This window comes from Podarcis vaucheri (assembly GCF_965113315.1).
Source record: "Podarcis vaucheri genome assembly, chromosome: 8".
In the NCBI taxonomy this organism is placed as follows: Eukaryota; Metazoa; Chordata; class Lepidosauria; order Squamata; family Lacertidae; genus Podarcis; species Podarcis vaucheri.
In genome coordinates this window covers 39,081,256-39,108,925 of record NC_138766.1, presented here as the reverse complement: position 1 = coordinate 39,108,925, position 27,670 = coordinate 39,081,256, and the positions used below count along the sequence as shown (strand labels likewise).

The window sequence follows — 27,670 nt, the reverse complement described above, 5'->3', positions numbered from 1 at the left end:
TGCAATTTAGACCCCCAAAATATTAATTCAGATTATTAGTATTTTGACTTGGTATTTTCCCCCACTTTCATCTTTAAACCAACCTTTCCTTTTTTCTTTTTAGGCATAGTTTCTAAATCATACGAATGCCGGCTGAAGGGTCAGGGAGCTACATTTGTCGAAACCACCAGCCCTTTCACCACTGCAGCCCTTGATGAAATTTCTCCAATTAAAGATAAGTCCCTTCATGATGGCAGAAGACACCTGCAATCCACTGAACAAGTTCAGCAGGTAATTATTATTCAAGGATATGACAGCGATTTTGCAATTGATGCCTCAGTGGAGGAAACCGCAGCAGCTACGCTTCAGACTTTGGCAATGGCTGGCCAAGTGGCACGGGTTGTCCATATTACGGAAGATGGACAAGTTATAACCACAAGTCAAAATGGCTCTCATGTGCGCACCATGATTCCAGGGCAAATACTCGCTGAACAACTGTCGGATGGGAAGACACAAGTGGTGGTTGTTGAAGGCCCCCTGGGAGGAAACGATATTGAAGATGCTGTTTCCATAGGAACAGCATCCGACCCTAGTAATACCATGGTGCAACAGATAATGAGACGAGAAATTTTAGAACCACCTGATGTAACTAGAGTACACCCGCCTGAGTCTGCCTCAGCACTAGATGCCTTGCTTTGTGCTGTAACAGAGCTTGGTAAAGCAGAGAACAAAGCAGAACTCCTTGACAGGGCACGATTTTGTCACAAAGAAGCATTACAAATGTCAAATCCAGAAGCAGACATTGTTTGCAACGACACTACGGCACAGGAAACACAAATGTTCCATGAAGCTCAAGAGACCGAGGAAGAGCGAGAACCCATGGAAGTAGTAACGCAGGTTGTGCACCCATCTACCATAATTGCATCTCAGGAGAGAGCTCAGGTCACCTTCAAGAAGATGGTTGAAGGAGTGCTCCAATTTGCTGTGTGTGATACAGCTGCAGCTGATCAACTGATAAAAGAAGGTGTCACTCAGGTTATCGTGAATGAGGAAGGAACTGTGCATATGGTGGCTAGAGAAGGTTCTCAGATAATAATGCAAGAAGCTGGCAGTCATGCCCTAAGGGTCCGAAGTGAACACATGGACCTGGTTGAGTCTGATGGAGAAATTTCACAAATCATTGTCACAGAGGAAATCGCTCAAGCCATGGTTCAAGATTCTAACGCCAATTTCTCTGATGGTCCAACCCATTACATTGTAACAAGATTACCACAGGAGATTGAGGATGAGTCTGGAACATACTCACATGCTGTGATAAAGACAGATGAGCAGCAAGAGATTGTGCAGACTGGTACTGTTATAAATTCCAATAATGTATGTGATGGAAATGCTGAACACCTAGCTAGTATGGTCATTTTTACAGAAGATTGCTCACAAACAGCTATTATCCAGGGCCAAAGAGATAACAATGAACTACAAGAAGCATGAAAGAACTCTGTCTTTATGGGTTTGATAAAAGACAACATTGAACATTTGGTGACATGATATTTCATGTTTAATTTGTAAAGCATTCTTTAATGGTCTTTGTACTGTACATCCAGGTACTCAACACATTTTGTGTGAAGTTAGCAAGAGCAGGTGGGAATGCTAAACAGAGAGGGAATTGTCCATTTTTGCATAACTAATGTTGAAATTTGAGTACAAATATTGGCAGGTTTACAAAATAAAATTAAAACACCAAAGGTATCAATTTAATTCTCTTCATTAGTTTGGTTAATTTTGTTTGCCAGTTCATTGCATTATGACATAGTAGACTTAAGTCTTTCTTGCGATTAATTATGTTAAACTTGACTTGTATGTACTTGCATATGGAGAGCAAACTAATATACGTGCACCCATATTACCTAGTTGAGCCACACATTGACAATTTGTAAATTGAAGTTGGATTCTACATATGCAATCATTTCACATTCACAAATTGGTCAGGCATTCCAAACAACCCAGTTATTCCTACTCAAAATACAGTTTTTCGAATGAAATAATCTCATGACATGTGTTAACTTACATTTCTTTGAATATATTAGGCTTTTTTAATTGCTCCCCCCCCCCAATTTGACTTCAGTCAATCCTCCAAGATCAAAACTTAACTAAAACCTCTGTTGAAGTTTTCACAAAAGAACCTGTTGATTCAGAAAGGCCTTAATACTTATAACTTTCATATACAGTAATGACTTCATTTGAAATCTTTCTTCAGTTTTTTTAAACTAATAGAGCTTCACATAGCTACAATTCTGCAGTTCATTTTGTGAATGACTTTTGGAAACATTAGATAAGGTTTCTTCTATATAAAATTCTGCCATTGACCTTAACAAGTGGAAAAGAGTTGATCTGGCATTTATATCTGGATCAGAATGTTGATTATCTAGTTGTGGATAAGTTCTGAGTTTTCAGTGCAAGCTCCTGTTGAAAAGATCCAAATGCTTTTGTTTTGTCTAAGAAATCTAAACTATGATATGGATGGGTTTGGGTTGTTTTTGTTCTTTTTTTTTCAATAAAACAATAGCACTAAAAGGAGTATTGTCATTTTAAAAAATATTAGGCTGTCATTCCACACCCAGTGTACTCACCAGAACTTAGTGGAGTTGGGGTGGTCACCATAACCAGGTGCTGGATCTCTCTGTGTCCCTGTGTTTGCGTGGCTGGAAGAGATGAAGGAATGAAGGAGTTGCAACTATTAGGTGTACTTGTCTTGTTTGTTTTGGTGCAAAGGGTATAAAATCAAGCAGAATTCATATTCAACTTCTGACTGAACTTCAGACCACCAAATATAGAAAAGACAGGGCACAGTAGTCTATTCTAGAATTAACTGCTTAAACATCTATATCCCAGGGTGCTGCATAGAACACGTGCTTCTATGCAGGGTGGCAGATGCTTTGCTGTTGTTTTTATTTTCCAGGTTGGATATGTCAGATCAGCCAAAAAGGGGGGTGGGGAGAGAAAAAGAGAAAGAGAGAGCATAAAAAAGACACTGAGATTCATAATTAGCCGAGTTTGACTTGCTCATCCTTCTTAAATGTGACAGGCTGCTCACTTCTTCTTAAATACTGTCTTCAGCAAACGGTGACAGGATCAACTTCCGTTTGTTATCAGGATAAAGGTGACCTTTACAAAATGATGGCCCTCTGCAAGATTCTCACAGATGCTCAAAGGAATGTTTTTCATTGAAAAGATTTCTTCTTGATCATTTTGCCTGTTAACTGGAGCCCTCTGGTCTTGTGGCTTGGATGCTAATTCTTAGCTATGCTCAGTCCTGTATGGCTAACCTTTCCGCTGCAGTACAGGGTGTTGACATTGACATGCTGCAGTTTACCATTTGTGATTTATTTAGGATAAATATGTCTCAGGTGGCATTTAATCCTTCATAAAACCAGTGTAGCCTGCAGTGTCAAACCAGCAATCACATTGTATGCACAATGAAAAGAGCAGACCTTTGCATAAAGGTGGGGGGTGTGCAAGAAGTGCTTGGGAGTACTGAGAATGGATTCTCTGGAATCCTAGATTAATAAGACATGTCCCTTTGCCTAGGAGCAGATCCTGTCTGTTACCACCCTGCTCAGACCACTGCCCGCTCTGCAGTACGTTACTACATGTGTGTGTATGTCAGGAACTGGGCTTCTGCTCGTTCATAAACTCTTAAAACATATTTGTCAGCAGAAACTCTTCCATAGTTGCACTATTGAATTTTCTACCTTGTTTCCTTCCCATGTTTTCAATTCCTCCAGAGTAGGAGGAAGTGCAACATCCAGGGATGTGGCTCCCAAGGTGATATCTTAATTTACACATGACAGGTGCATTCTCCAATCCAGAGTCCCCAAGGTAGCTGCTAGAGATGGAGGACTGAGCAGGAAAAAGTTGGCTGAAGCTCAAATTCCATCAGTCAGTTTCTACAACAGAGCTGACATCCCACTACCAAAACTGGGCCTGACCAAGTCAGAGACTCCACGTTGCTTACAATTCTCAGCATGCCTAGCAAAATATGAACATATACAGCCTCAGGCACTAAACTAGGTCCTAGTGCCTGTCAACCACGCAGAATTGGGCTAATGGCAGTTGTAGTCTGATGGCTTTTAGAAGGCGCTTTGTTTACCATCATTGTCCTACTGTCTTAAGGCCAGTAAGAAGTTCTTGGAATCCTAAGCAATGAAATTATTTCATGGACCATTTTTGCCAGAGGTACAAAAATGGAGGCTTGGCTTACTAGCCACCATCTATTTGGCCACGCTGCCAACTCCACCCCAGCCACACACATACCCAACTCCTTTGGCATAAGCTTTAATATGAGCTGCTCTGAACAGTTTCAAATGGCGTGTCGTAGCATCAGAACAAGGGGGATGATTGTGAAGAGGGTAACTGTGCAAGTGCACTGTATTTTCCTCCACTGCAGCAAGTTCCAGCTGAGAAGGCAAGGCTCCTTGGTTGATATGAGCCAATTGATCTTCTCTTGGTAGAAACTTAACAAGTAGGAGAGAGGGAAAATGGAAAGCTCTCCGTCAAATAGCTGCAGCCTTCCCCAGTGAAACACATACCTTCTAGCATACTGTCTCCTGCCACATTTTGGAAGAAAAGTACCTTGAAAGCAAATTCTTAAAAGAAACACCTGAAAATTCTTTTTAGCTAAAGTGAAACCAAAAAAGCCCAAAGCAAAATGCTGTTCTGTCTCCCAACCAGATGAGGTTCACCATGGAAGTTAGATGAACTGGAGTCAAATAGCTGATGTGCCAAGAGGTCTGCACATGTGGGTTGTGAACAGTGCTGCAGGCATTGTTGTCATTTATAAATGCTATCTTTGCAACCACAGTGTTGATGGCAAAGTCCTTCAAGAGATGTATTTGTTATGATTGTAGGCACAATTGTGTTGGGGTAGTACTTCTTCTCAATGAACTTTCTTGCCCAAGGCTTGCCCAAGTTTGCATTGGAAGAATCTCCCCTTTTAGAAAAAGCACAGGTAGGGGATTGAACTACTGGCAAGACGAGAAGACTCAGCAGTAGCAAGTAAGCCCCAACAGACACAACATTTTTTGGCTAGGACTTTCTGCCTTGTATGTTTCCTGAGCAAAACTGTTATAAAGAAACCCAGAGAAGAAAAGCTTGTCCTGAACTCTAAGGCAGAGTTAAGATCAAGTGAACAAATTATGTAACAGAAAAAGGTCATTCATTGGGTGAAATAAAAATGGAAAAGTGAAATTTTCAAACACATACACACCCTATTTTACACTACAATATTAGCCCATAATTTCAAATAGGTACATGGCTCACTTTAAACAGCCTACTTCTGTTCAATCTTGTTGAAGAATACAATTCTTTTCTCTGCTCCTCTAGGGTGATATCATTTTATATGAGGAAAAAAGTTAGCTCAGATGGCAGTTATGCGTTTCGGAAGCACCTTCTAATCAGGGATTGGTGATTCATTATTAGCTTCAGCAGGCGATCCATCTGACATGTAAGGGGGAAAAATTAGCAGCTGTCACTGCATGATGAGTTAATTTCCTGATAGGTCTGACACTGAAAAGCCATTTGAAGACATGGAGATGGCTGATGAGAAAACCTGGTGCTGCTTTATAATTGGAGAGAAAGAAAGGGCATAGAGACAGAACAATTTGCAAAGGAGGGGTTCAGGCTAAGCTACAAGTGGTGGCGGCTGTTTGGCTGTTTGCTAGAAGGGGCTCTTCACAATCATCCACATTGCTGGGGCACACCCACCTTAGGCACTTATTACCCTGAAATGGAAGCCATCTATTTCCTTGTTGCTTTGTGTTGCTATTTTCAATGGTTTGTAATTAGTGTACTCAGACAGTTTTACTCCTTACAATCTGTGCATATGCCGGGTGCAAGCATGTGGTTGGGTTGTTCTGCGGGTGACATAGAGAGCTGACATTTTAGTGGGAAGAGGAGAAAATGAGGTTCTGCCTCTTGTACTTTTTTGCTGCTATTTTCTGTAATTGCAGCTGCAGATCTCAGTCATAGAAATAAATGAATTTAATCGAAATGGTGATGGTGATGATGATGATGATGAAGAAGAAGAAGAAGCATTCCAAGGGGAAGAGATGGTAAAAATAACCATTACATAATATGAATTGCAAAAAAGTTAGAGAAAATGTCTAAAAAGACCGCTTTCCCGTTCACAACTACCTGGAAGTTTCATTGATTGTGCTGATAAAGTACAATCGGAGGACATCTAACATATTCGGTTAATCAGAAGTTTGGATGAATGAAAGCAGCTCTATACTTGGTTATGTATAGATTGAGTTAAGTGGGCAGCATAGACTAATCACATATGACTAATTACACATGTGAACCAGACACTTAACTGTGCAGTCCTATACTGTATATATTTACTCAAAAGTAAATCCACTTGAGGTCATACATGCACATTGGGTGTGTGCACACACATGCAATGGTCCTGATTAAACAAATTCCACCCATTATTATGCTACAGTTTTTCTAGTTTTGCACGTAGAAGGGAGATAATCCACTTCCATTGTATTGTACAATAGCAAAGCTGGATTATACTAGATTAAATGAATATGGTGAAGTGGCCAGAACAAACAGCATCACATCATTTTTTCCAGTGGCGTGCGGTCATTGGATTAGAGGAACTAGGCTAGTCCCCTAAATGTTCCCGGTAAATTAGAGTATTAAAGTATTAAAGCCTGGTGACTCCTTGCCAAACTTGGGAAGCTTCTGACTGGTTTAGGGAGGGAGGTACGATGCTTACACACGTGGTGTCGGGACACCACAACATCACATGCATAACATCCCCTGCCCCATCATCCACACAAGCTAGTGCCTCTGTCCGTAACTGTTCCCCTACAAAAAATTTCACCACACACCACTGCTTCTTTCCCACATTAGTCCTTTCCCAATCTAGTGGGGCCAGGGCAAGCATAGTAGGAGATGACATGGTGGGGCAGCAATGCTTACCTGATCTCCCAACAGCTGAGTCACTGCTGTTCTCTGGGAGGGGGAAGGGCAAGTTGGCAGTGTGTTTGTGCTGTTTGTACTGCATCAACCTCCCTGCTGTCTCACTCTTCTCTCTGCTGGTAAGCAGCAGCGACGCAACAGCCAGGAGGTCAGGTAAACAATGACAACCCACCACACTGTCTACTACAGCATGAGAGGTCTGTATTCAGCAGCCTTCAGTGACACTGCAGGACGTGTACGCAGAACCTATAGCCCTCCAAATGACAGTATTCCCAGTAAGCCCCCTTATCATGCCCACACAGTTTTGCAAAACTTCAAGGTTGACAGGGTATAAGGAAATTGCCAGCTGCCTCTCTTAGGTAAAAAGAGATAGCTGCTCCTCACAGTGACGCTTTCTCCAAGGCCCAGCTTGCTGCATATGGAGAGGACAGAGGAACATGCATTCTTCCTCCATGGCTGCCCTTGGCCCAGAGCATCCTCTGAGCCAAGCAAAGCAACCTTGTGGAGCACTAGCCTTTCTCTCATTATCTAAGCTGGACACAGTGAAAGCAGCAGCATTAGCTCCTAGAATCTACTGATGCAACCACTGGTGTCAAATCCTGGCCCCAGCTGAGAGTGTCATTCCACTGAGCATTTCCCCAAGACATTTTGCTCCTTAAGACAGAACATCAAACTGCAGCCCCACCAATGCCCTCTGTCAAAGTGCATAGTGCCGAAGACCAACCATGCTATTTTGGTATCTGAGGCAGAAAATTCTATGAGCACCTTTCTTCTACTCTCTCCAGCACTCAAAAGAACAATAAATGAAAGCATTGCCCTCTCATGACACTCAATATCATCTACAGTGGTGCCCCGCAAGACGAATGCCTCGCAAGACGGAAAACCCGCTAGACGAAAGGGTTTTCCGTTTTGGAGGTGCTTCGCAAAACGAATTTCCTATGGGCTTGCTTCGCAAGACGAAAATGTCTTGCGAGTTGCTGCGGGTTTTTTTTCCTCCCCCCCCCTTTTCCCCAAGCCGCTAAGCCGCTTATCAGCTGATCCTAAGACGCTAAGCCGCTTAACAGCTGATCTGCTAAGCCGCTTATCAGCTGATCCGCTAAGCCGCTTATCAGCTGATCCGCTAAGCCGCTTAACAGCTGATCCGCTAAGCCGCTTAACAGCTGATCCGCTAAGCCGCTAATAGCGCTAATCCGCTAATAATAATAATAATAATAATTTATTATTTATACCCCGCCCATCTGGCTGGGCCTCCCCAGCCACTCTGGGCGGCTTCCATAAAAACCAAAAATACAGTAAAATATCACACGTTAAAAACTTCCCTGAACAGGGCTGCCTTAAGATGTCTCCTGAATGTCAGGTAGTTGTTTATCGCTTTGACATCTGCTGGAAGGGCGTTCCACAGGGCGGGCGCCACTACCGAGAAGGCCCTCTGCCTGGTTCCCTGTAGCTTTGCTTCTCGCAATGAGGGAACCGCCAGAAGGCCCTCGGCGCTGGACCTCAGCGTCCGGGCAGACTGATGGGGGTGGAGACGCTCCTTCAGGTATACTGGACCGAGGCCTTTTAGGGCTTTAAAGGTCAGCACCAACACTTTGAATTGTGCTCGGAAACGTACTGGGAGCCAATGCAGGTCTTTCAAGACCGGTGTTATATGGTCTCGGCGGCCGCTCCCAGTCACCAGTCTAGCTGCCGCATTCTGGATTAGTTGTAGTTTCCGAGTCACCTTCAAAGGTAGCCCCACATAGAGTGCATTGCAGTAGTCCAAGCGGGAGATAACCAGAGCATGCACCACTCTGGCGAGACAGTCCGCAGGCAGATAGGGTCTCAGCCTACGTACCAGATGGAGCTGGTAAACAGCTGCCCTGGACACAGATTTGACCTGTGCCTCCATGGACAGCTGTGAGTCCAAAATGACTTCCAGGCTGCGCACCTGGTCCTTCAGGGGCACAGTTACCCCATTCAGGACCAGGGAATCCTCCACACCTGCCCGCCTCCTGCCCCCCAAAAACAGTACTTCTGTCTTGTCAGGATTCAACCTCAATCTGTTAGCCGCCATCCATCCTCCAACCGCCTCCAGACACTCACACAGGACCTTCACCGCCTTCACTGGTTCTGATTTAAAAGAGAGGTAGAGCTGGGTGTCATCCGCATACTAATGAACACCCAGCCCAAACCTCCTGATGATCTCTCCCAGCGGCCGCATGTAGATGTTGAAAAGCATGGGGGAGAGGACAGAACCCTGAGGCACCCCACAAGTGAGAGCCCAGGGGTCTGAACACTCATCCCCCACCACCACTTTCTGAACACGGCCCAGGAGGAAGGAGCGGAACCACTGTATAACAGTGCCCCCAGCTCCCAGCCCCTCAAGACGGTCCAGAAGGATGCTATGGTCGATGGTATCAAACGCCGCTGAGAGATCCAGCAGAACTAGGAAACAGCTCTCACCTTTGTCCCTAGCCCGCCGGAGATCATCAACCAGTGCGACCAAGGCAGTTTCAGTCCCATGATGAGGCCTGAATCCCGACTGGAAGGGATCCAAATGGTCCGCTTCTTCCAGGCGTGCCTGGAGTTGTTCGGCAACCGCTCGCTCAATCACCTTGCCCAGGAATGGAAGATTTGAGACTGGGCGATAGTTGGCCATCGTGGCCGCATCTAAAGATGGTTTTTTAAGAAGCGGTTTAATAACCGCCTCTTTCAGCGGGTCTGGGAAGGCTCCCTCACGGAGGGAAGCATTCACCACCCCACGAAGCCCATCACCCAGTCCGTCCCGGCTAGCTTTTATAAGCCAGGATGGGCAAGGATCCAGGAGACAGGTGGTTGGTTTCACTCGTCCAAGCAGCCTGTCCACATCCTCGGAGGTAATAGATTGAAATTGATCCCACTCAACTTGACTAGACAGAACTCTAGCACTCTCCCGCCCCGGCCCTGCTCCCACGGTGGAGTCTACTTCTTCCCGAATCTGGGCGATTTTATCTGCAAAAAACTTTGCAAAATCATTGCAGGAGAACATGTGGCCCGTACTGGGCCCCGATGTTGCAGGTGGTTCCGCTAAATTGTGAACCACCTGAAAGAGTCTCCTGCTGCTGTTTTCTGCAGATGCAATAGAGGCGGTGAAGAAATTCTTCTTCGCCGTCGCTATCGCCACTTGGTAGGCTCGACGTTGACCTGTGTCCGGTCAGATTCGGAATGAGTTATCCGCCACCGGCGCTCTAGCCATCTCAACGATTGTTTCATTGCCCTCATATCCGTGGAAAACCATGGGGCTGTCCGGGCTCCATGCAATCGGAGAGGGCGCTTTGGAGCCAAACAGTCAATAGCCCTGGTTAACTCCACATTCCAGCGGGCCACCAGGGAATCAGCTGAAAGGCCATCAACATGGGATAAAGCATCCCCTACCACTCTCTGGAAACCATTTGGATCCATTAAGTGGCGGGGGCGGACCATCCGAATTGGTCCCACCTCCCTGCAGAGGGGATGGGTCGCAGAGAAGTCCAGGGCTTGCTTCGCAAGACGGAAAAAACCGCAAGACGAAGAGACTCGCGGAACGGATTCTTTTCGTCCTGCGAGGCACCACTGTACTTGAGGCTGCTACCTCACTCTGCCCAATAGTAGAACTGGCCCTGTAATAACCCACAGCATTATCTGCCACTGCCTGTAGAAAAGGGTGTGCTCAGCACATTGATACCAGAACAGATAGCATGTGGTTACTGATTTATGTGACAGTTCCCCTGCCCGTGTGTGTGTGTGTGTGTGTGTGTGTGTGTGTGTGTGTGTGTGTGAAATTCATCACTGCAAAATTTAGACGTGTGAATTTTGAAGGATGACTGCATTCTGGTGTACACATTGTTCCAGCAAATATGAACTAGTTTAAGTTCACCTTTAGATGACAGCTGAATCATTTCTCCCATCCTTACACCCAGATAGGTGTGCAGAGTTGCCTTTTCAGAGCAGGGTTGTGGAACCTGTGACCCTTCATAGGTTGCTTGGCTCCAATGCCAGCCAGCTCCAGCCCTCACTGCCACATGCCAGGGATGATGGGAGGCATCATCCAGCAACTTCTGGAGAGCCAGTTTAGCCACCTCTGCCTTAGACTAATAACAATACTATTTGAAATATTTGTTGATTACCAATTTTAGCAGTTGCTTTCCAAAGAACCCCCGGTGTGCTCCTGCTGCCATGATTGTAGATCTCTTAATGTGTTCCTGTAGGAACAGAGCGTCTGTGCCATGCATTTCTCTTTAATTCCTCTTCCCCCATTATGCATAAACTTGGAAGCAATTCACTAAATGCATTCAGATGCATGTCACCTGCAGATGTAAAACACATCTGGTACACAGAGTTCTTTGCAAATGCAATGGAAATCAGTAGCTACAGAGGCAAAACACTGGAAAACTCACAAATGTGCTGCTCTTCAAAACAATAATCCATATGTATGTGTGTCCTCAAAAGGACACAGGAGCAACAATAAGGAAGAGGGTGTGTTTGCACTGTGCATTATGTGCATCAGGTCTTTGTAAGATGCTGTCCTTTCTGCTTTGTAGGATGCACCAGGTCCTCTCTGCTGTGAAAGTGTAAGAAATTTTGCCAGAACCCTGCTGGGCTGCTCCAATCTGGCGCTGCATTTTCCTGTCACTGGAGGTGTGGAGAAGACTCGTGTTTTCTCTTCAGCATATGGCACCAACTGCTGGTGTTTCTGCAGCTATGAAATCCAGATGCCCACCTCCAGGATGATTCTCCCTGGTTAGGGACATCTGGGCATCACATCCTACTTCATCACTCTTCCCCCTCCCACTGCCACCTTAATGGTGTACGTATTTATCAGGCTTGTCTGGAGATCGCTGAAAAGGCCAGCACAGCTGCCTGGCTACCCCATTCACCGGGATATTTTAAGCGGCATGTAAGGCTCCCCCCCCCTCAAATTCATCGGCCTGCTGGAAAGCAACGCTGAGAGAATTCCTCTCTTGGCTGTAAAATTTATGGTCTGTGGCAGTGCCTGACATTTCCAGGGGAAATGCAAACACCTGGAGATTCTCCAGGAATCATTTTTACTTCTGAGACATACTGGGAGGCTGCAATTCAATCGAAATAGGCTTCTCCATTTAGAGAGGTCAGGCAAGATTTCAGTAGGAAGTAACACTTGGTGTTTCCGCACACAGATCCTCCTGCCCCCCAATTCTGATATTCATTTTCAGACTTATTCACTACATACAGTATTTATTCTGATCTTTGTTATTGTCCCACTAGAAATATGATGGGCCTGATAAGGTTTTCCAGTTGGCTTTGTACTAGTGTGACTTCATTGGATTCTGATATATGACACTCTGCAATGAGATCAATCAAGCCTTGCGTCCACTGACAAAAGGTGCTTTTTTCCTTAGTAAAGCTATCCTATATCTCTATAATAATTTTCACCCTCCCCACCACTCCATCACACAAACTCTCTGTTGTCTGCAGCTTGTGATACCACAAAAATGGGTGCTACTTCTGCTCTTTTCTGCAAATGGAAGCTTATGATGTTGTTAAGTAAAAACACATCTCTAAAAGAAAAAAAAAAGGAAACTTTCACCTAAAAGGGGGGGATCCCCTTTGACGTTACCTTCTTTTCCAAGCAGGTAGGTAGGTAGGTAGGTAGATAGATGATAGAAAATTTGGTTAAAAATCCCAAGATCCTAGGTGCTTTTTTCTTTTCTTTTTAAAGACCCGAAATACATACTTGGGAAATGGATCAGGCACTATTCTTAAGATGCTGAATTTATGGACTGGCAGAATTCGAGACCAGGGAGAAGAGTCGGTGAAAGAAGACTGGAAGAAATTTAAAGACTATTTACAGAAATATTGTAAAATTAATGAATTCTAGAAGAATGTTGGATAGAAACTAAGTGGTTTCCAGCTGTAATGCTTTAAGAGATAGGAAAAAAGGTTTGCAAAAGGGTAAAAGCTTAATGGTAAGGATTTGCTGAACTAACAAACTGAAGTGGAATACAAAAAAGGGAGGTATGAGGAGGTCCGGGGAAATAAGTATAAGGAAGATATGTTATGGAAAATCAATGTGTTGTTGTTTTTTAACTGTTTTTTATTTTGTATGTTTCTTTTTATTTTTCATTTTTACTGTTATACTTTAAAAACTTTAATAAATATCTTTTTAAAAAAAGATGCTGAATTTATGTTGTTGTTTTTTGCATTTGGAGTATTTTGCATTAGGAGTATTTGGCTAAAGTAATCACTGTGATATGATGCAATATGTTATAAATGGCTTGCATATCAGCTATAGAATACAGAAACATTTTAGAACTGGTATTTATGAAAAACATATGGTCTAGGGGGAAATGCATATGGGTTGTTGTTGTTGTTCTACTAATCACAAATATTTCCTTGTCGTATCCATGCAACACTGTAATCCACACACATACAAAAGGGAAGGGGGCAGAACTGAAGTTGGTGTCCTAGACTAACAACAACAACAATAATAATAAATTTTATTTATATCCCGCCCTCCCCAGCCAAAGCCGGGCTCAGGGCGGCTAACAACAATAAAATAATACAACATTCTAAAAACATTTCATTATAAAAATTAATTAAAATCAAATTAATGGCAAAAATTAAGCAAAAAATCTGTGCAGATTGCTAAAGGATCCCATTCTACCTACACCCCATGGCTGTCATCCTCCAGATCAGCCACAGGAGGTGATTTAACATAGGAAGGAGGGTTTTGTGCCCCTGTACTTCCAGTTGTTTCTTCAACTGGAAGAAAACAGAGTGAATTAGGGTGAAAATCTTACTGCACACAACATTTTGCACAACAAGGCTCATTTGGGAGTGTGTCATGAGGCTTGCTTAATCGAAAACAAACCAAACCAAACTATGGGAATAAATAGCATCATATTAGATGTTTGCTGTAGGGCATTAGCTTACAGGAAATATATCCAGAAAGCTTTTCCTATTAATGTATAAGGAACCTGTGTGTGGCTTCATTTTATACAAAGAGGTATTTTGAGAAAATGAGTTGAATGGATTTGTGCATGACAAAACAGGTACTCTATATGTTCACATGTGAATGCGCATGTGTTTTCTACATGACTTTTACCCTGTGCAGCAAAGAAACCCTTAACTCACAAATGAACCCATCTTTAGAATACCCCATCAAGCTGCCTGACAGGGCAAACATCTTCTCAGAAGCAACCCTCCCCCCCTGAATTCAATGGCATTTACTCACAAGCAATGGCATTGTAAATGTGAGTTGAGCGCCAAACTGAGCTTATGGTAAAGTACAGTAATTACTCCATTTCTTCACCAAGTGCCAAACTTAGTCCAAGGTGTGGGGAGCCTTTCTCCCTCCAGATATTGCTGAACTGCAACTCCCATCATCCCAAGCCATTGGTCATGCTTGCTAGGAGTAGTAGGAGTTGTAGCTCAGCAACAACTGGAAGGAGAAAGGCTCCCCACACTTGCTCAGTACAGATCAATTCAAATCAATCTAAGCTTATAAATGTTAAATTCACTGACATTTCTTTAAAGTTGCTACTTCAGGATATTATGGGGTGCATTCAACATGGTGGTAAAAAGAGCATTCCATCAGCACAAGGATTTTCATCATGCTAAACTTCATATAAGATGTTCCTTAGATGAGTCTTCATCTTTCCTACCTGTATTATCTGCAGTCTATGGTATGGGCTGTCTGGAGTGTAAGGGGAGGGATAGTACCACTTGTGGGGGACACGTAGTGTTCTTTTTGGGGTAATTTGTCTACCTTTGGTCCCCACCCTGCACTCAGCTCTCACCTGTGGCTCCTAGAAGCTGTCAGCATGTGACAGCGGCCACATCCCAGGAAACGGCTTAGACTGACTGGCTAAACCAGGTGAGGGGTGCCAATGTGTCTCAAACCATTGGTGAGTTAGGGACTTCCCCTGCATGTGAAGACAGGCTGCAGTAGATTGAGCGGACAAGACCAATAGCGGGTCCAATGGTAAAAAAGGTGGTTGGTTTCTGTAAGTGTGGGGCAGATGGGGTTCATCAACCTGGCGAGATAGCCCATCTAGGAGAAGGAAAACTTTGATCCTTAAACCACAACTGCCTTGCAGCTAGACCCATTCATGAGAAAGGCTTCGAGAGTAAACCCCGAGGAAAAATCCATACCCACTACCTTGCAGGACTTCTTCTGGAGAATAAAAGGCTAAGGAGTAAACACTACACAAAATCCAGAATGGAGTCCCTAAGACACTTTGATGGTATCTTGTATGCCTCCTTCTGGCAACTCCTGAAGCCAAGCTGGTGCCATATGTATTGCTCTGCTTTCTTTTGGAACACATAAGCAAGGCTAAGAGGGGGGACTTGCCGTCTGGGCAGCTCATAACCTCCATATATACTGCCCAGGCTTGTGCACCCGTGCAGTCACTTCAGTGCTGCTAACACAGCCAAAACAATACAGGAGGCAGCAGTTACGAGTCACTGGTCTCTGTGCTGTGATTCTCCAGCAGTTTGACTTCACCTCCAGAAGCACACTTCATTGTCTCTCAAGACAGAAGGATGCCAACAACAGTGGCATGTATTTCATACCTGACCATAGCACAGCTACACTATATCTGGTGACCAAGGAAGTTGTTGCATAGCAGCATCAACAAAATATACTGTGCTGAGATCAAAATCCCAATATGGTGGGCGAATCATGAGGACGTGCCCAGCACAGGACTCATTGTACTTCAAGGTGAGCACTGCAACTAAGATCAGGCTTTCAGTCTATATTAGGGATGGATCATAGAATTGTAGAATTATAGAGTGGGAAGGGAACACTAGGGTCATCTAGTCCAGTCTCCTGCAATGCAAGAACCTTTTGCCCAACATGGGATTTGAACCCACAACCCTGAGATTAAGAGTCTAATGCTCTACCAACTGAGCTATCATCTACCCTTTAAAATGAATCTGATCATTTCAGTTTCTACCAGTTCAATTTGCCACATTTCTGTATCACTCTGCAATTTATTTATTTTTAAATAATCTCACAAAAATGTGTGTTTTAGTACACCTTCTCCTAATATACACAGATTGGTAATGTGGTTAAACAAATTTCCCATAAATTCCTCTAATGTTCATAACACTAATATGTGCATGCTTATGCAGACTTTAATATGAACAGCTTTGTACTCATTTTCAGCGGGAGAATGGCATTGTGAAATTCATGCAATTTCAAAGGATAGTTGTATTTTGGTTCACATATTTTGGAGAAATTGGATTCGAATTAAAATGTGAACCAAACCAAATTTATCCCCCATTCCTAGCTATATGCACAAGTGTAACATTTATCCCCCTGTTCAGTATTACTGAATCTCCAAGCTAGCTTGAATCTCCATTCTACTCTTCACCCTTACCATTGTCTCTGAGCACTTATCACTGAAGAACATGCCTGTTTTGACACAGAGATATCCAAAGGTATTACTGATGTAAAAACACCAGTGCAATGTTTTACAGCCTGAAACTTCTTTTACAATCCATATACAATGTCAAATGTGTCAGGTCAGTGATACTCTTAAATGGATATTTGACAGGATGTTTTAAAACCATTATGATGTTTCGTGTTAATCTAGGAAGGTCTGGAGAGCAAAGTTGTTCTAATATTAACAACTCTAATGACTGTATAATAATTTAGATGGTTCCTTTAGACATTCAAGAGCATTTATATTCATGGCTTTACTTTTATTTTACCATTCATAATGGAAGCAAAATTCTGATATGAGTTTTTGGAACCAAGGAGATGCCAAGTAGGTCTATATTGAGCTAATTCTCAATTCTACTCAGAAAAATATTAAGTGTCTCTGCCTGCTGCATTCTAAAACTGAGCCTTTCCAAGATAGTCCTTTCTGTGTGCAGAAGACAACCAGACTTGTACTTCCAGTACAGGCAGTGCTACATTGTCCACCATCACACAAGGCTAGAAGGCCACATTGCACCCTTGGCTCTGTCCTCTTCCGCCTAGCTGCTGCTTGCTCACCACTCAGCCTGGCTGATGCTCAAATAAATGTCGGTAGTGGCGCCCGCCCTGTGGAACACCCTTCCAGCAGATGTCAAGGCGATAAACAACTACCTGACATTCAGGAGACATCTTAAGGCAGCCCTGTTCAGGGAAGTTTTTAACGTGTGATATTTTATTGTATTTTTGGTTTTTATGGAAGCCGCCCAGAGTGGCTGGGGAGGCCCAGCCAGATGGGCGGGGTATAAATAATAAATTATTATTATTATTATTATTATTATTATTATAAGTGCAACCTGTGTGATGCTTGTCCTGGCCTAGCTGCCTCTCTGCCTGCTTGCTCGGTGAGGATCTTTTCCTAACACTGCTGTCATGAGACAGGAGAATGTCTGACAGATTTGCAGTCAAATCTAACAATGCATATTCTTGTGAGTTAGCATGTGAAGGGCTGAAACCACAGAGCCACATTGCTGATAGGCTGACCATATAAATGTAATTGGTTGAGAAAGCTCTGTGTGATGTCATTTCCCCTCTTCTCTTGGGCGGGAAGAAATATTTCCTGTTCCTTCCTTCCCTTCCTCCCTCTCTCTCTTCATTTGCAATGTCAGCAGATGTATATTCAACTGCTCCAGGATCAGGCACATGCCCAAGGCTGTTTCTACTGCAAATATTTTGCCTGCCTTTATTTATTTATTTATCTGTTTGTTTGTTTGTTTGTTTGTTTGTTTGTTTGTTTGTTTGTTTTACTGTGGGTTAAACCACAGAGCCTAGGATTTGCCGATCAGAAGGTGGGCGGTTCGAATCCCCGCAACGGGGTGAGCTCCCGTTGCTTGGTCCCTGCTCCTGCCAACCTAGCACTTTGAAAGCATATCAAAGTGCAAGTAGATAAATAGGTACCACTCCGGTGGGAAGGTAAACGGCGTTTCCGTGCACTGCTCTGGTTCGCCAGAAGCGGCTTAGTCATGCTGGCCACAGGACCCGGAAGCTGTACACTGGCTCCCTCAGCCAATAAAGCGAGATGAGCACCGCAACCCCAGAGTCGGCCACTACTGGACCTAATGGTCAGGTGTCCCTTTACCTTTTTTATTTTACTGCTGAGAATGAATGCATGACTATGAGTAAGCAAATCATATTTTAAACTTACTTCTCAGTCTGTTGTCTGATTCTTTGTTAAGTGGAGTAAGAAAGAAAGCCAGCTTACTTCGTAGCAGGACTTATTAAAAGAAGCCTTCATAGTCTATTCCTTTGCTTTCCTCTTTTCTGCTAAGGATGGGACTTTGAACTCTGCTCAGCCCTGTGCTTTAAATACAGTGGTAAGCTGATCTCTTTGTGTGTTCAGGGCACAAACATGGGTGCCTGGAGGGATAAATTGCTATTAATATATCCTCTCCTACCTATTAATATCCATCTGGGACTCTTGTTTAATAGGAATGGCTGAATTGGGGGTTAGAGGAACAGCCTCCAGAATCCCATCCCACGGCATCTGAAGCGTCACCCTACCTAATGGAAATGCCAGACCTTGACTTTTCTTTGACTGTTAGTGTATTTCTACTTCCAAAGCCATATATCTGATTTCAACGTGCATTCATTTACCGATCTTGTCTTGCAAAACAACCCCCACTAAACTCATGTGCTAACTAACACAACATTTCCATTGCCTGCTTCAAGTATATATTGTATACAAAAACTCACACAACCATCAAATTGTTAGGATGGGATTCACCCAATAAAATATATCAGTGGAAACTCTGTGCTAGGGCTTCTGCTTCTACATTGGGGCTTTCCCCCTCTCTCCTACTCCTGTGCACCTCTGCAGCCGCAAAATTGGATCTGCGAAGGCGGGAGGACCCCCAGAACAGCATGGGGGGGGGTCATTTCATCTGGCAAGCACAGACAGAACATTTGCAATAGTAGGATGTTGAATTCCACCCTGTATCTTTAAGTAACTACAAGGTTACTTGTTGGTTTTGCTACAATATGTAACGCGGTTAAGTTTCTAAACAAAATTCCATAGTCACACCTCACTCACCTTCTCTGTGGAAATCTACCGTGCATCGCATTAAAAGTGGCATAGTGAAAGAAAGCTTGGGGCATATCCAGCTAATATCTGCTAAATCTGAATCCCCAGATCCCAAACCTAAATTTCAATCCAGTCTCAAAGGTGCATCCTAATTCTAAATGTACTGTAAACAAGCTGTTAGAAATACTGATCTTTAATTGCAGCCTAATTGTGTTAGTACATATGTTTTCCAATACCATCATACGCCATGGAAGGCCACTCATAACTTTAGCAGTCCATTCTTTTAAGGTGAAAGTGTTTATTTTCACACCACAATTAGGATTAGAGCATAAATGTACTTCACTGCATAAGAACTGTGGGTGACAATCCCTTCAGCCCCCTTTTAACCAAAAGAACTTGTCAAACAGAGTAAAACTCTGTGGATGTCAGCAGCTAGTGGAGTTCACCACTAGACTGGACTTCCTCTAATTATACATATTAATACCACAACAAAGAAGCCCCTTTAAGAATCATGGGGCCTGTTCATACACTGCATTTTTCTGTCCACAGGGACAGTCCCATTCTTCCCCCAGATACTCAGAGAACTAGATATAATATATGGAGCAGGTAATCACAACATTGTGTTTTCGAGCCACTGAAACTGACAGATTTGTTGCCATCTATATCCCTGATTGTCTGACTCCCACATTACGTTGAACCGCATATCCAAGGAAGGTCAGGACTACCTGGGGAACAAATAAGGTATTGTGTGAGCCAGCCCTTAGGATGATGCAGAATAATTAAATTGCTCCCATATTGTACGAGAAAGATAAATATTCATAAAAATGTTGGTGTGCTAACACAGCACCGATAATTCAGATGTATCTGTGTGGAATTAGTTTATAATACATTCCCTGCTCCCTTTCCCTTTCCTGCTTCCTCTTCCTTTTAAATCTTTTTAACTCCTCGCTTTTTACTGCTAATCATTTTTCCTCTTTGCTAATGATGCTAACCTTACAGCCTTCTGCAGGCTGACTTGTTTCATGTCACCCTTCAGTTTAGTTCTCTCTCCCTTCCACTTCACTCCTCTTCTTCACGTTGCCCACTTTTGTTAAGTCACAAAGCAAGATTAAGTCTATTGAATGCCAGCTTCCCCCCACTCTTATGCCACCCCATCCGGTCTTGAATATTATTTCAAAGGCATTTTCAAGTTTGATGGTATTCTGGCATAGCTGCTTCCATTATTTTCTTATCATCATCATATTGTATTTTCCTCCTCTCTCTCTCCCTCCCTCTCTTTTGCATCCCAGTTTATATGTGCTCTAATAGCTCTCTCGAGTCCAAGAAAAGGTGCCCTACTGAGGTCGACACAGTTTAAAGGATGGACTTCCTGTACTAACATCCATGTCTATTTATGTACTTAGTACTTCCATACTGTCCATCCTTAAGGAGCAGGTAGGTAACAAAACTAGGTGAGGGGACACCTCAGTAAAACAGAATAGGTTTTTTCCTCAAAAGTGCTTGGGATACAGAAAAGAAATTCTCCTTCATGATAGCTTAAGATGCAGTGGACATGAATTGACTTTATCTGAAACAAAATCAGATAATCTTGCCCATGGTGATCTATTTTGATTTGATACGTAGTCCCAGGATAATGCCCTCTTGAGCCACTGCAATCCGCTGCCCTTTAGTTGGTTGTGATAGACCTTAAACATGCATAGCACGTGCTCTACCAACTAAGATGTGTACCCCCACCTAACCTCAGGAGAAGAAAAATGATTTATTATTAGTAAAAACAATTTAATTCACAGCAGACAAATGTTCCCATATCATAACATTCCAAATCCCAGTTTAGTCCACTTCTCAAGTATGAGGGTGCAGGACTAGCCAACATGGTGCCTTCCAAAAAACTGTTGGCCTACAACCACCATTACCCCAGATGCTGGCCATGCTAGCTGGGGCTGATGGGACTTGTAGCCTAATAACACCTGGAGGGAACTACATCAACTACTACTACTCCAGAACATATTGGTGCTGGTTCACCACAACAAAATAATTGAAAACATCACATGTTAACTGGCTCCTATTTACCAATTTGATAAATAAGATGTGTAAGAATTCCTGCGCTATGAGGAAATTCATCAGGATTATTTACATTCTAGAGACAGTCCCTCAAAATCTGCTCTAGAGCAGGTTTGGGGAGTGGGGGTGCTGTAGAGGGAAGGAGTGGGAGGGCAAGTCCCATTGCATAAGCAGAATCCCATTTGCACAGGGTTGGAGCCAATCCTCTGTTTCCATCACCATGTGACTGTACTAATGTGGGCCCTGTTTGGTTGTGTAACCTGATTTTTGGGGGAAATGTAGCTGTCTGGATACAGCTCCATATGGCAAGCTCTTCATGTGAACCAGCTTCCCACGTTGTTTCGATGATTTCAGCACCTCTCTCTCTTGCGGATTGTCCTGGCATGGTGAAAATTGCCAGAACTACACAGGAAGCTATTAAAATGAACTGTTTGCCAATGCAGAGTACCTTCTATGTAATTGCCTTTTTAAGTGGCTATCATGTCACCAGCTAAGTTTTGTGAATCGGGCCTTTGGGGAGCAGCTAAACATTAGCTGAGCAAACATGGCTCCTTGATCTTGCGTTTGCAAAGTAAGCTGGGAGGAGGGGGTGTCATGCTTAGCCCTCCTCCTTGTCATTCATCCCCCTTCACCCCTTACATCCCTCTTGACCAGGCTTACTTCCAGCCACTGAGCCTTACCAGGGAAACAATAGGCTTGGAAAGAGGAATTTCTGAAGGGCAAACGCACCTGGGTGTGCACCCCATTCTGTACTAGCACTACAGAGCAAATGTGGGTTTGGGTTGCCTTCTAATGTTGCATCCCACCTTTAGAGGGTGCAATACGCTCTTGAACTAGAAAAAGGCACATAATGTACACAGTTGTACCCTTTTTCTCACCCTTTTTTGGTTGCCAAAGGCACAGGCCTTCTCCAGTACGCATTAATTCACACGTGGCATCAGGAAGTTGCAAATTAAGATCAAGCACTTGAGGAACAACTTTTGATATTTGCAGCCATGTCCACACTAGCAAAATATGTTGGGCTGTTGCTGGGTGGGGTTTCTGTGTGTGTGTGTGTGTGTGTGTGTGTGTGTTTAAAGAAAGCATTTGTTTTGAAGCCTGTAACATTTCCCTTTGGTGTGCCCTACACCCGATCCCCATTTATTTTAAATTTCCCTTCCCTGCGCATTCTACAGACATAAAATAATGAAATAACCCTGACATAGGGTTTTCTGCAAGGCTGCCTTCGGAAGTTTGCTTAAGTGGCCTTAAGTAAGGTAATAAGCAAGGAGTGTGAAAAGAGGCGACTTTGTCTTTTCACATTAGCGGCAGCCCTGCTCAAGTGGCAGCATCTATGAAAATGCTGTTCAGCCTTTAATGAGACTACAGTGTGTTAGTGTACCGGTCTAATTAATCCCATATTTTCACACAGCATAATTACTGAGCCGGGGCTGAATTATTTGGCTACTGGAGGTGGAGCAGCGCCTGCACTCTCCTCTGTCTGTGCTCCTGACAATTTATTACGCTACACAACTCGACGCCATTGAAACCTCCTAGTATAGAACTATCTGTCATCTCTTACATTATCAGTAAAATACACCACCTTCCATACTGTGCTACAAGGGTTTAGCAAATTGCTCTTTTTATGGGATATGATCAAGGAAATGCTACCTTATGTTCAAATTTTTAACTGTCTGCTGCGTGGAATATACAGTCTGGCTTTATACGTGCACTTTCAGCAAAGGCTCATTTGCATAGCTAATTTCAGCATTTCTTTCCCAGCATCACTCCCCATATAGATCTATTCCTCAAACCAACATAAGGAAATAATGAAAAGGTGGTACTGGCACGTTCTCGATGTGCAGGGCTATGTGCATGCATTATTGTTGGAATTATTATTACTATTATTATTCTTAAATAAATCCTGCCCTGGCCCACTGGTTCATCTTTATACTCTCAGAAATCCCTGTTATGATTTCCCTCTCCCAAATCTTTCCCCTCTTTTTTCCTTTTTAGTTTGTGTTTTTTACTGCAACGTATTTTTGCACATTATTACTCATTTCTGATATATGATCTTGCCATTTTGGCACTGGTAGAACCCTCCTTCCCACAGGAGTTCAGGGAGATTTGTGGTTTAAACATTTACTCACTTGCTAGTGTTTCTGGACCTGGTTTAATGGTATCTTTTATTTTTTTTAATGGAAGGTCAAACACTACATTAACTGTTTTAAAATGTGTCTTTTCAACAGAAAAAAAGGGAAAGGAAAAGAAAAGAAAAGAAAGTGTTATACTCAATACATTTTAAATCCAGCCATAACAGGACAAAAAGTATATTTTGATATATGTGCATGGTTTCTAAATACACCATGGTAGATATATGAACAGGGAGGCCAAGTGAGATCTTTAGACTAAAGAAAACCACATGCTTAATGGCACAAGGTAGAAAATTACTACTGGTGCTTTTTAACCAAATAATAGCGTAAATACTAAAGACCTGTCTTGAAATGTAGCATATTCAAAGAGCCAAAAAATGAATTTCATTAAATCTTTCTTGAGATGTCAATGGAGTATTGCATCTGACACTTTGAAGCTCTGCCATATGTGTAAATGGAAAACCAAAGAGCTTGTAATGCCCCTAAGATTAGAGATGCGGCCCTGGGTCTTTTATTAGTCATTTTGGGGGCAGCAGAAAGTAACTAAAGGTCAAAGGTTAAGCAAGGTTAAATGCTAACAAACTCCAGCTTGTCAGACTTGGCAAACCTGGCCCAGCTAGCAAGTTGCCAGGTGTCGTCAATTCTCCAATATTGCATCTCAGGCTGAACTCTTTAGTTTGGGGAGGGGGGAGGAACAGCATATGAAAGAGCAAGACAGAGATAGGTTTGTGCACAATGACAATTCATACGTGTAGAGAAGAATTTCTGAGCAGATACGCAGATTATATATATATATATATATATATATATATATATATATATATATGCAGGTTTTGGTGTCTTCGGGTGTCTTCCCGTGTAAGAGTCGGGGTGTCTGTGCGACGTTTCGACGAGGTCTCACTCGTCATCTTCAGGCTGGTGCTTTCGGCTTCTTGTTACTGGAACAGAGCAGAGTCTGGTGTTTGAGTATTCAGAATATCACTCATGAAATCACCCAAGATATCCCTCAAGTAATTAAGGAACAAAAGAAGAAAAGGCACACTAATCTAGGAACTTCCTCTCTGCCCAGAACGTTGGAGGCTATACACCACACCCCTCAACAGTATTTATAGGAACTCAAACACCAGATTCTGCTCTGTTCCAGTAACAAGAAGCCGAAAGCACCAGCCTGAAGATGACGAGTGAGACCTCGTCGAAACGTCGCACAGACACCCCGACTCTTACACGGGAAGACACCCGAAGACACCAAAACCTGCATTCCTGTACCCGTGAAAATCTACGAAAGCATATATATATATATATATATATATATATATATTATACTGCAGTCCTATCTGTTTCTACTTGGAGGGCAGCCCCACTAGGTTTAATCGGGCCCTGCCCCTTAGTAAGCATATTTAGGATTGTAGCCACAGCAACCCTCAAAATATTTCCCTGGAAGTTGCACTAGGATCCATTAGCACTGTGCCTATAAAAGCAATTCATGTGAAAGAAATTAGGTTGGAAGAGAATGAAAACCAAAAAGCCTAAGAATGCAGTGAGCACCACAAATGTCCAACATTTCCTAGAGTTTTTGTTTTTTAAAAAAAACCTGCCCTGGGCATCTTCCAAGCAAGGCCTGTAACATTTCCCCCACTGGGGTAAATAGCAGTTTCATTTGTTTGCGACTGTGAGATTTACATCCAGAAAATGATGCAGAAGGAAAACAGCTAAGAAATGGCAACAACAACAGCAGCAACACCACCAACAACATTGTAATCTTAATTTTGTACTCACCCTTCACCATAAACTCTCAGGGCAGGTTACAGCTCCCAGGCCGTTGCCACCTCAGACTTCTGAGGGTAGTGGATTCCCCTCAGCTGAGCTTAACACCTGAGAGTGATGGTAGGGAAGGAATCAGTGTCTCAGCTGTTTGGGGCCAAGCTGCTGAGTCCCTTCCTCTCTCAGCACTACAATCCTGAGCCAGTTTGCTCCCCCTAGTGGCTCCTTTGTGCAGATTAAAAGAGCCAATTACCTCAGAGCTCAGAAAAGGTATCCGCCCCCCTGCCCCCCAAATATTTACAGTTTCTGGAACCCACAGCAAACGTTGCAGGGTGGGATGCTCTTGCTCCACAGTGCCCTAGGACTGCTTGTTTAAGGTTTGAGGCAGTAGATTTCACCTCTGGCATAAGTAGGTTAAGAGGAAGGAGGGTTAGCCTGATTACAAATGGGCCATGTGAGCTGTATGGGGGAAGTCAGTGCTCACTGCAGGCAAAGGTGTGTGATTGTGATGTATGCAAAAGGGAGGTGAGGGAGCCCAGCACATGGGCTATTGTTTTACAAAGGGGGTCGGCAACCCAGTGCCCAGGGGCACCAGCGCACCTGCTATGACACCTGTGGAAGTTCTCGGGAAATATCCCCTCAACACCCCTCCAATTGCATACCCACACCATGCTGCATGTTTTCTCTTTATTTGCTGCTCTTTTAGATGTGGCAGCTATTTTGTGTTGCATCACACCCTCACAACAGCCATTTTGTATTATGAGTCTCTCTCCCCCCCCCCAGCCATTTTGTATTACCGTATTTTTCGCCCTATAGGACGCACTTTTCCCCCTCCAAAAATGAAGGGGAAATCTGGGTGCGTCCTATGGGGTGAATGCAGGCTTTCGCTGAAGCCTGGAGAGCGAGAGGGGTTGGTGCGCACCGACCCCTCTCGCTCTCCAGGCTTCAGGAAGCTCTGCACAACCCTCGGGAGGCCTGCTCCGAGGGTTGCGCAGAGCTGCCTGCAGTCCCCGGCTCAGCACAGCTCTGCGCGGCCATCGGGAGCGGGGCACTAAGTCCCGCCCCGCTCGGGATGGCGGCGCAGAGCTGCCTGCCGTGCCGGGACTGCAGGCAGATGTGCGCCGCCATCCGGAGCGGGGCACTAAGTCCCGCCCCGCTCGGGATGGCGGCGCAGAGCTGCCTGCAGTCCCGGGATCAGCGCACTTCTCCCCATCACCAGCCCCACAAGCTCGGGGGACAGCGGGGAGGCAGAGCGTGCCTTCCCACTGTTCCCCGACCTGGTTCTTCCAGCCCCGCACCTGGGGGGGAAATAATTTTTTTTCTTTATTTCCCCCCCAAAAAACTAGGTGCGTCCTATGGACCGGAGCGTCCTATGGGGCGCAAAATACGGTACATCCTACAGCTGCCAGTTTGCAACTAGTACCTATGGCAGTTTCTCAAAATTCCCGGTGTTCTCACTGGGGCCCAAAAGCTTAGTGCCCTCTGTGTCATGTAGGGGAAGTGCGTTTACTGTAGTAGCTTTTTGGGCAAAGCCTGTTAGACAATACATTAATGCATTCAACATGTCTGCCCAGAAGTTCTTCACTCTGATTACTCGCTCTGCCGTTTCACTTTCCTGTGCTTCATTGCTTAATACGAGGTTGCTGCTGCAATTCTATTCATCTAAGCATGTGCACCACTAAAGTCAGGACAGTGGCTTGTGGCTAAAGTGCTATTGTAAAGGACGTGCAGTTAATTTTTAAATGCCACCTTTTCACTTCCTGTCTTTCTGTTGTCCTTTGATTGCTCTGCTTCTTCTTTGTCTTCTTCACTGTTTTCACTTCTGTAGTGTAGTCAAAGCCAGTTGAACAACAATGGGAAATAGGAGTCGAAGCTGGCATTTATAACAGTAAATGGATACAAAAGCAAGGAAGGTGTGTTGCAAAAAAATGGGTTTTTTTAAAAAAAAATGGGGGGGAGGGGGGAGAAATAAAGATTCTGGAACTCATCTTCTCTGATTAGGCTTGGCTGATTAACCATTCCAAGCAATGTCCTCTGAGTGGTTCAGTGATTGTTGGTTTCTGATGAGGTGTCAGAGAAAGGTGTTAATTATGAGGGTTGTTTAGCGATGTGGACACTTTTCCTCTAGGATCAAAGGAGAAGCTTCTGGTTCATTTCCTTATCATAGAGGCCGCCAAGCTGTCATCAGATGGTCATTTCAACTGGTGTCCCTCAAGGTGAAAGCAATGACTGGTATAATTAAATTTTCAAGGAAGCCAAATAAAAAAGGCCATTTTTAAAGAGAGGATTTTATTAAAGCCTCATCCTTCATGCTAACAGAATTTCCACACACCCCATACTTAGTTATTGTCTATGGAACTGTGGTATTTTTATTTCCAGATTGAGCCTAACTTGGCATTGGGTTGTTGTTGTTTTTGTTTAGAAGGAAGGAAACTCCTCCACGTCTGAAATAAGAGACCCTCAGTTCTTCATGAAGCTAGATCCATTTGAGGCTGGTCCATCAGGACAAATGGGGCACTGCCCCACCAATGTCAGCCAGCCCCCAATGCCTGCCTATCTACTTACAAACAGTCCAGAGAGTGGCACTGCCTGTCAAATTCCTCCTCCTTAGTTTCAGTGTTGTCCTCGCAATTTAGCAGAAAGGAGGATGGGACAAAAACAGAATTAGATGTCTGTCTATCATTGCCTCTGGCTCAACCTACTGTTGGCATCTCTTCCTTCTGCCTTACAGTTCCCAGTGGGCACCTATGGCTTTTCCATGTTCCATGATCTCAGGAC

General features: G+C 43.7%; 1 protein-coding gene and 1 long non-coding RNA gene across 3 annotated transcripts in view; one reads left to right on the top strand and one right to left on the bottom strand.

Moving 5' to 3' along the window:
* ZNF407 (zinc finger protein 407) overlaps nucleotides 1-1,734 on the top strand; it is a 355,845-nt gene extending 354,111 nt beyond the window's left edge. Inside the window, exon 9 of the mRNA XM_082235255.1 lies at nucleotides 104-1,734. Coding sequence (XP_082091381.1) covers nucleotides 104-1,467 — 1,364 coding nt within the window. The 3' untranslated portion in view covers nucleotides 1,468-1,734. The remainder of the gene's footprint in view (nucleotides 1-103) is intronic.
* The window catches only part of LOC309539297, a 112,057-nt gene that overhangs the window by 36,704 nt on the left and 47,683 nt on the right, over nucleotides 1-27,670 (bottom strand). For both annotated transcript variants that reach the window (XR_014222807.1, XR_014222808.1), the window contains exon 4: nucleotides 2,607-2,678. This is a non-coding gene — a long non-coding RNA (uncharacterized lncRNA). The remainder of the gene's footprint in view (nucleotides 1-2,606; nucleotides 2,679-27,670) is intronic.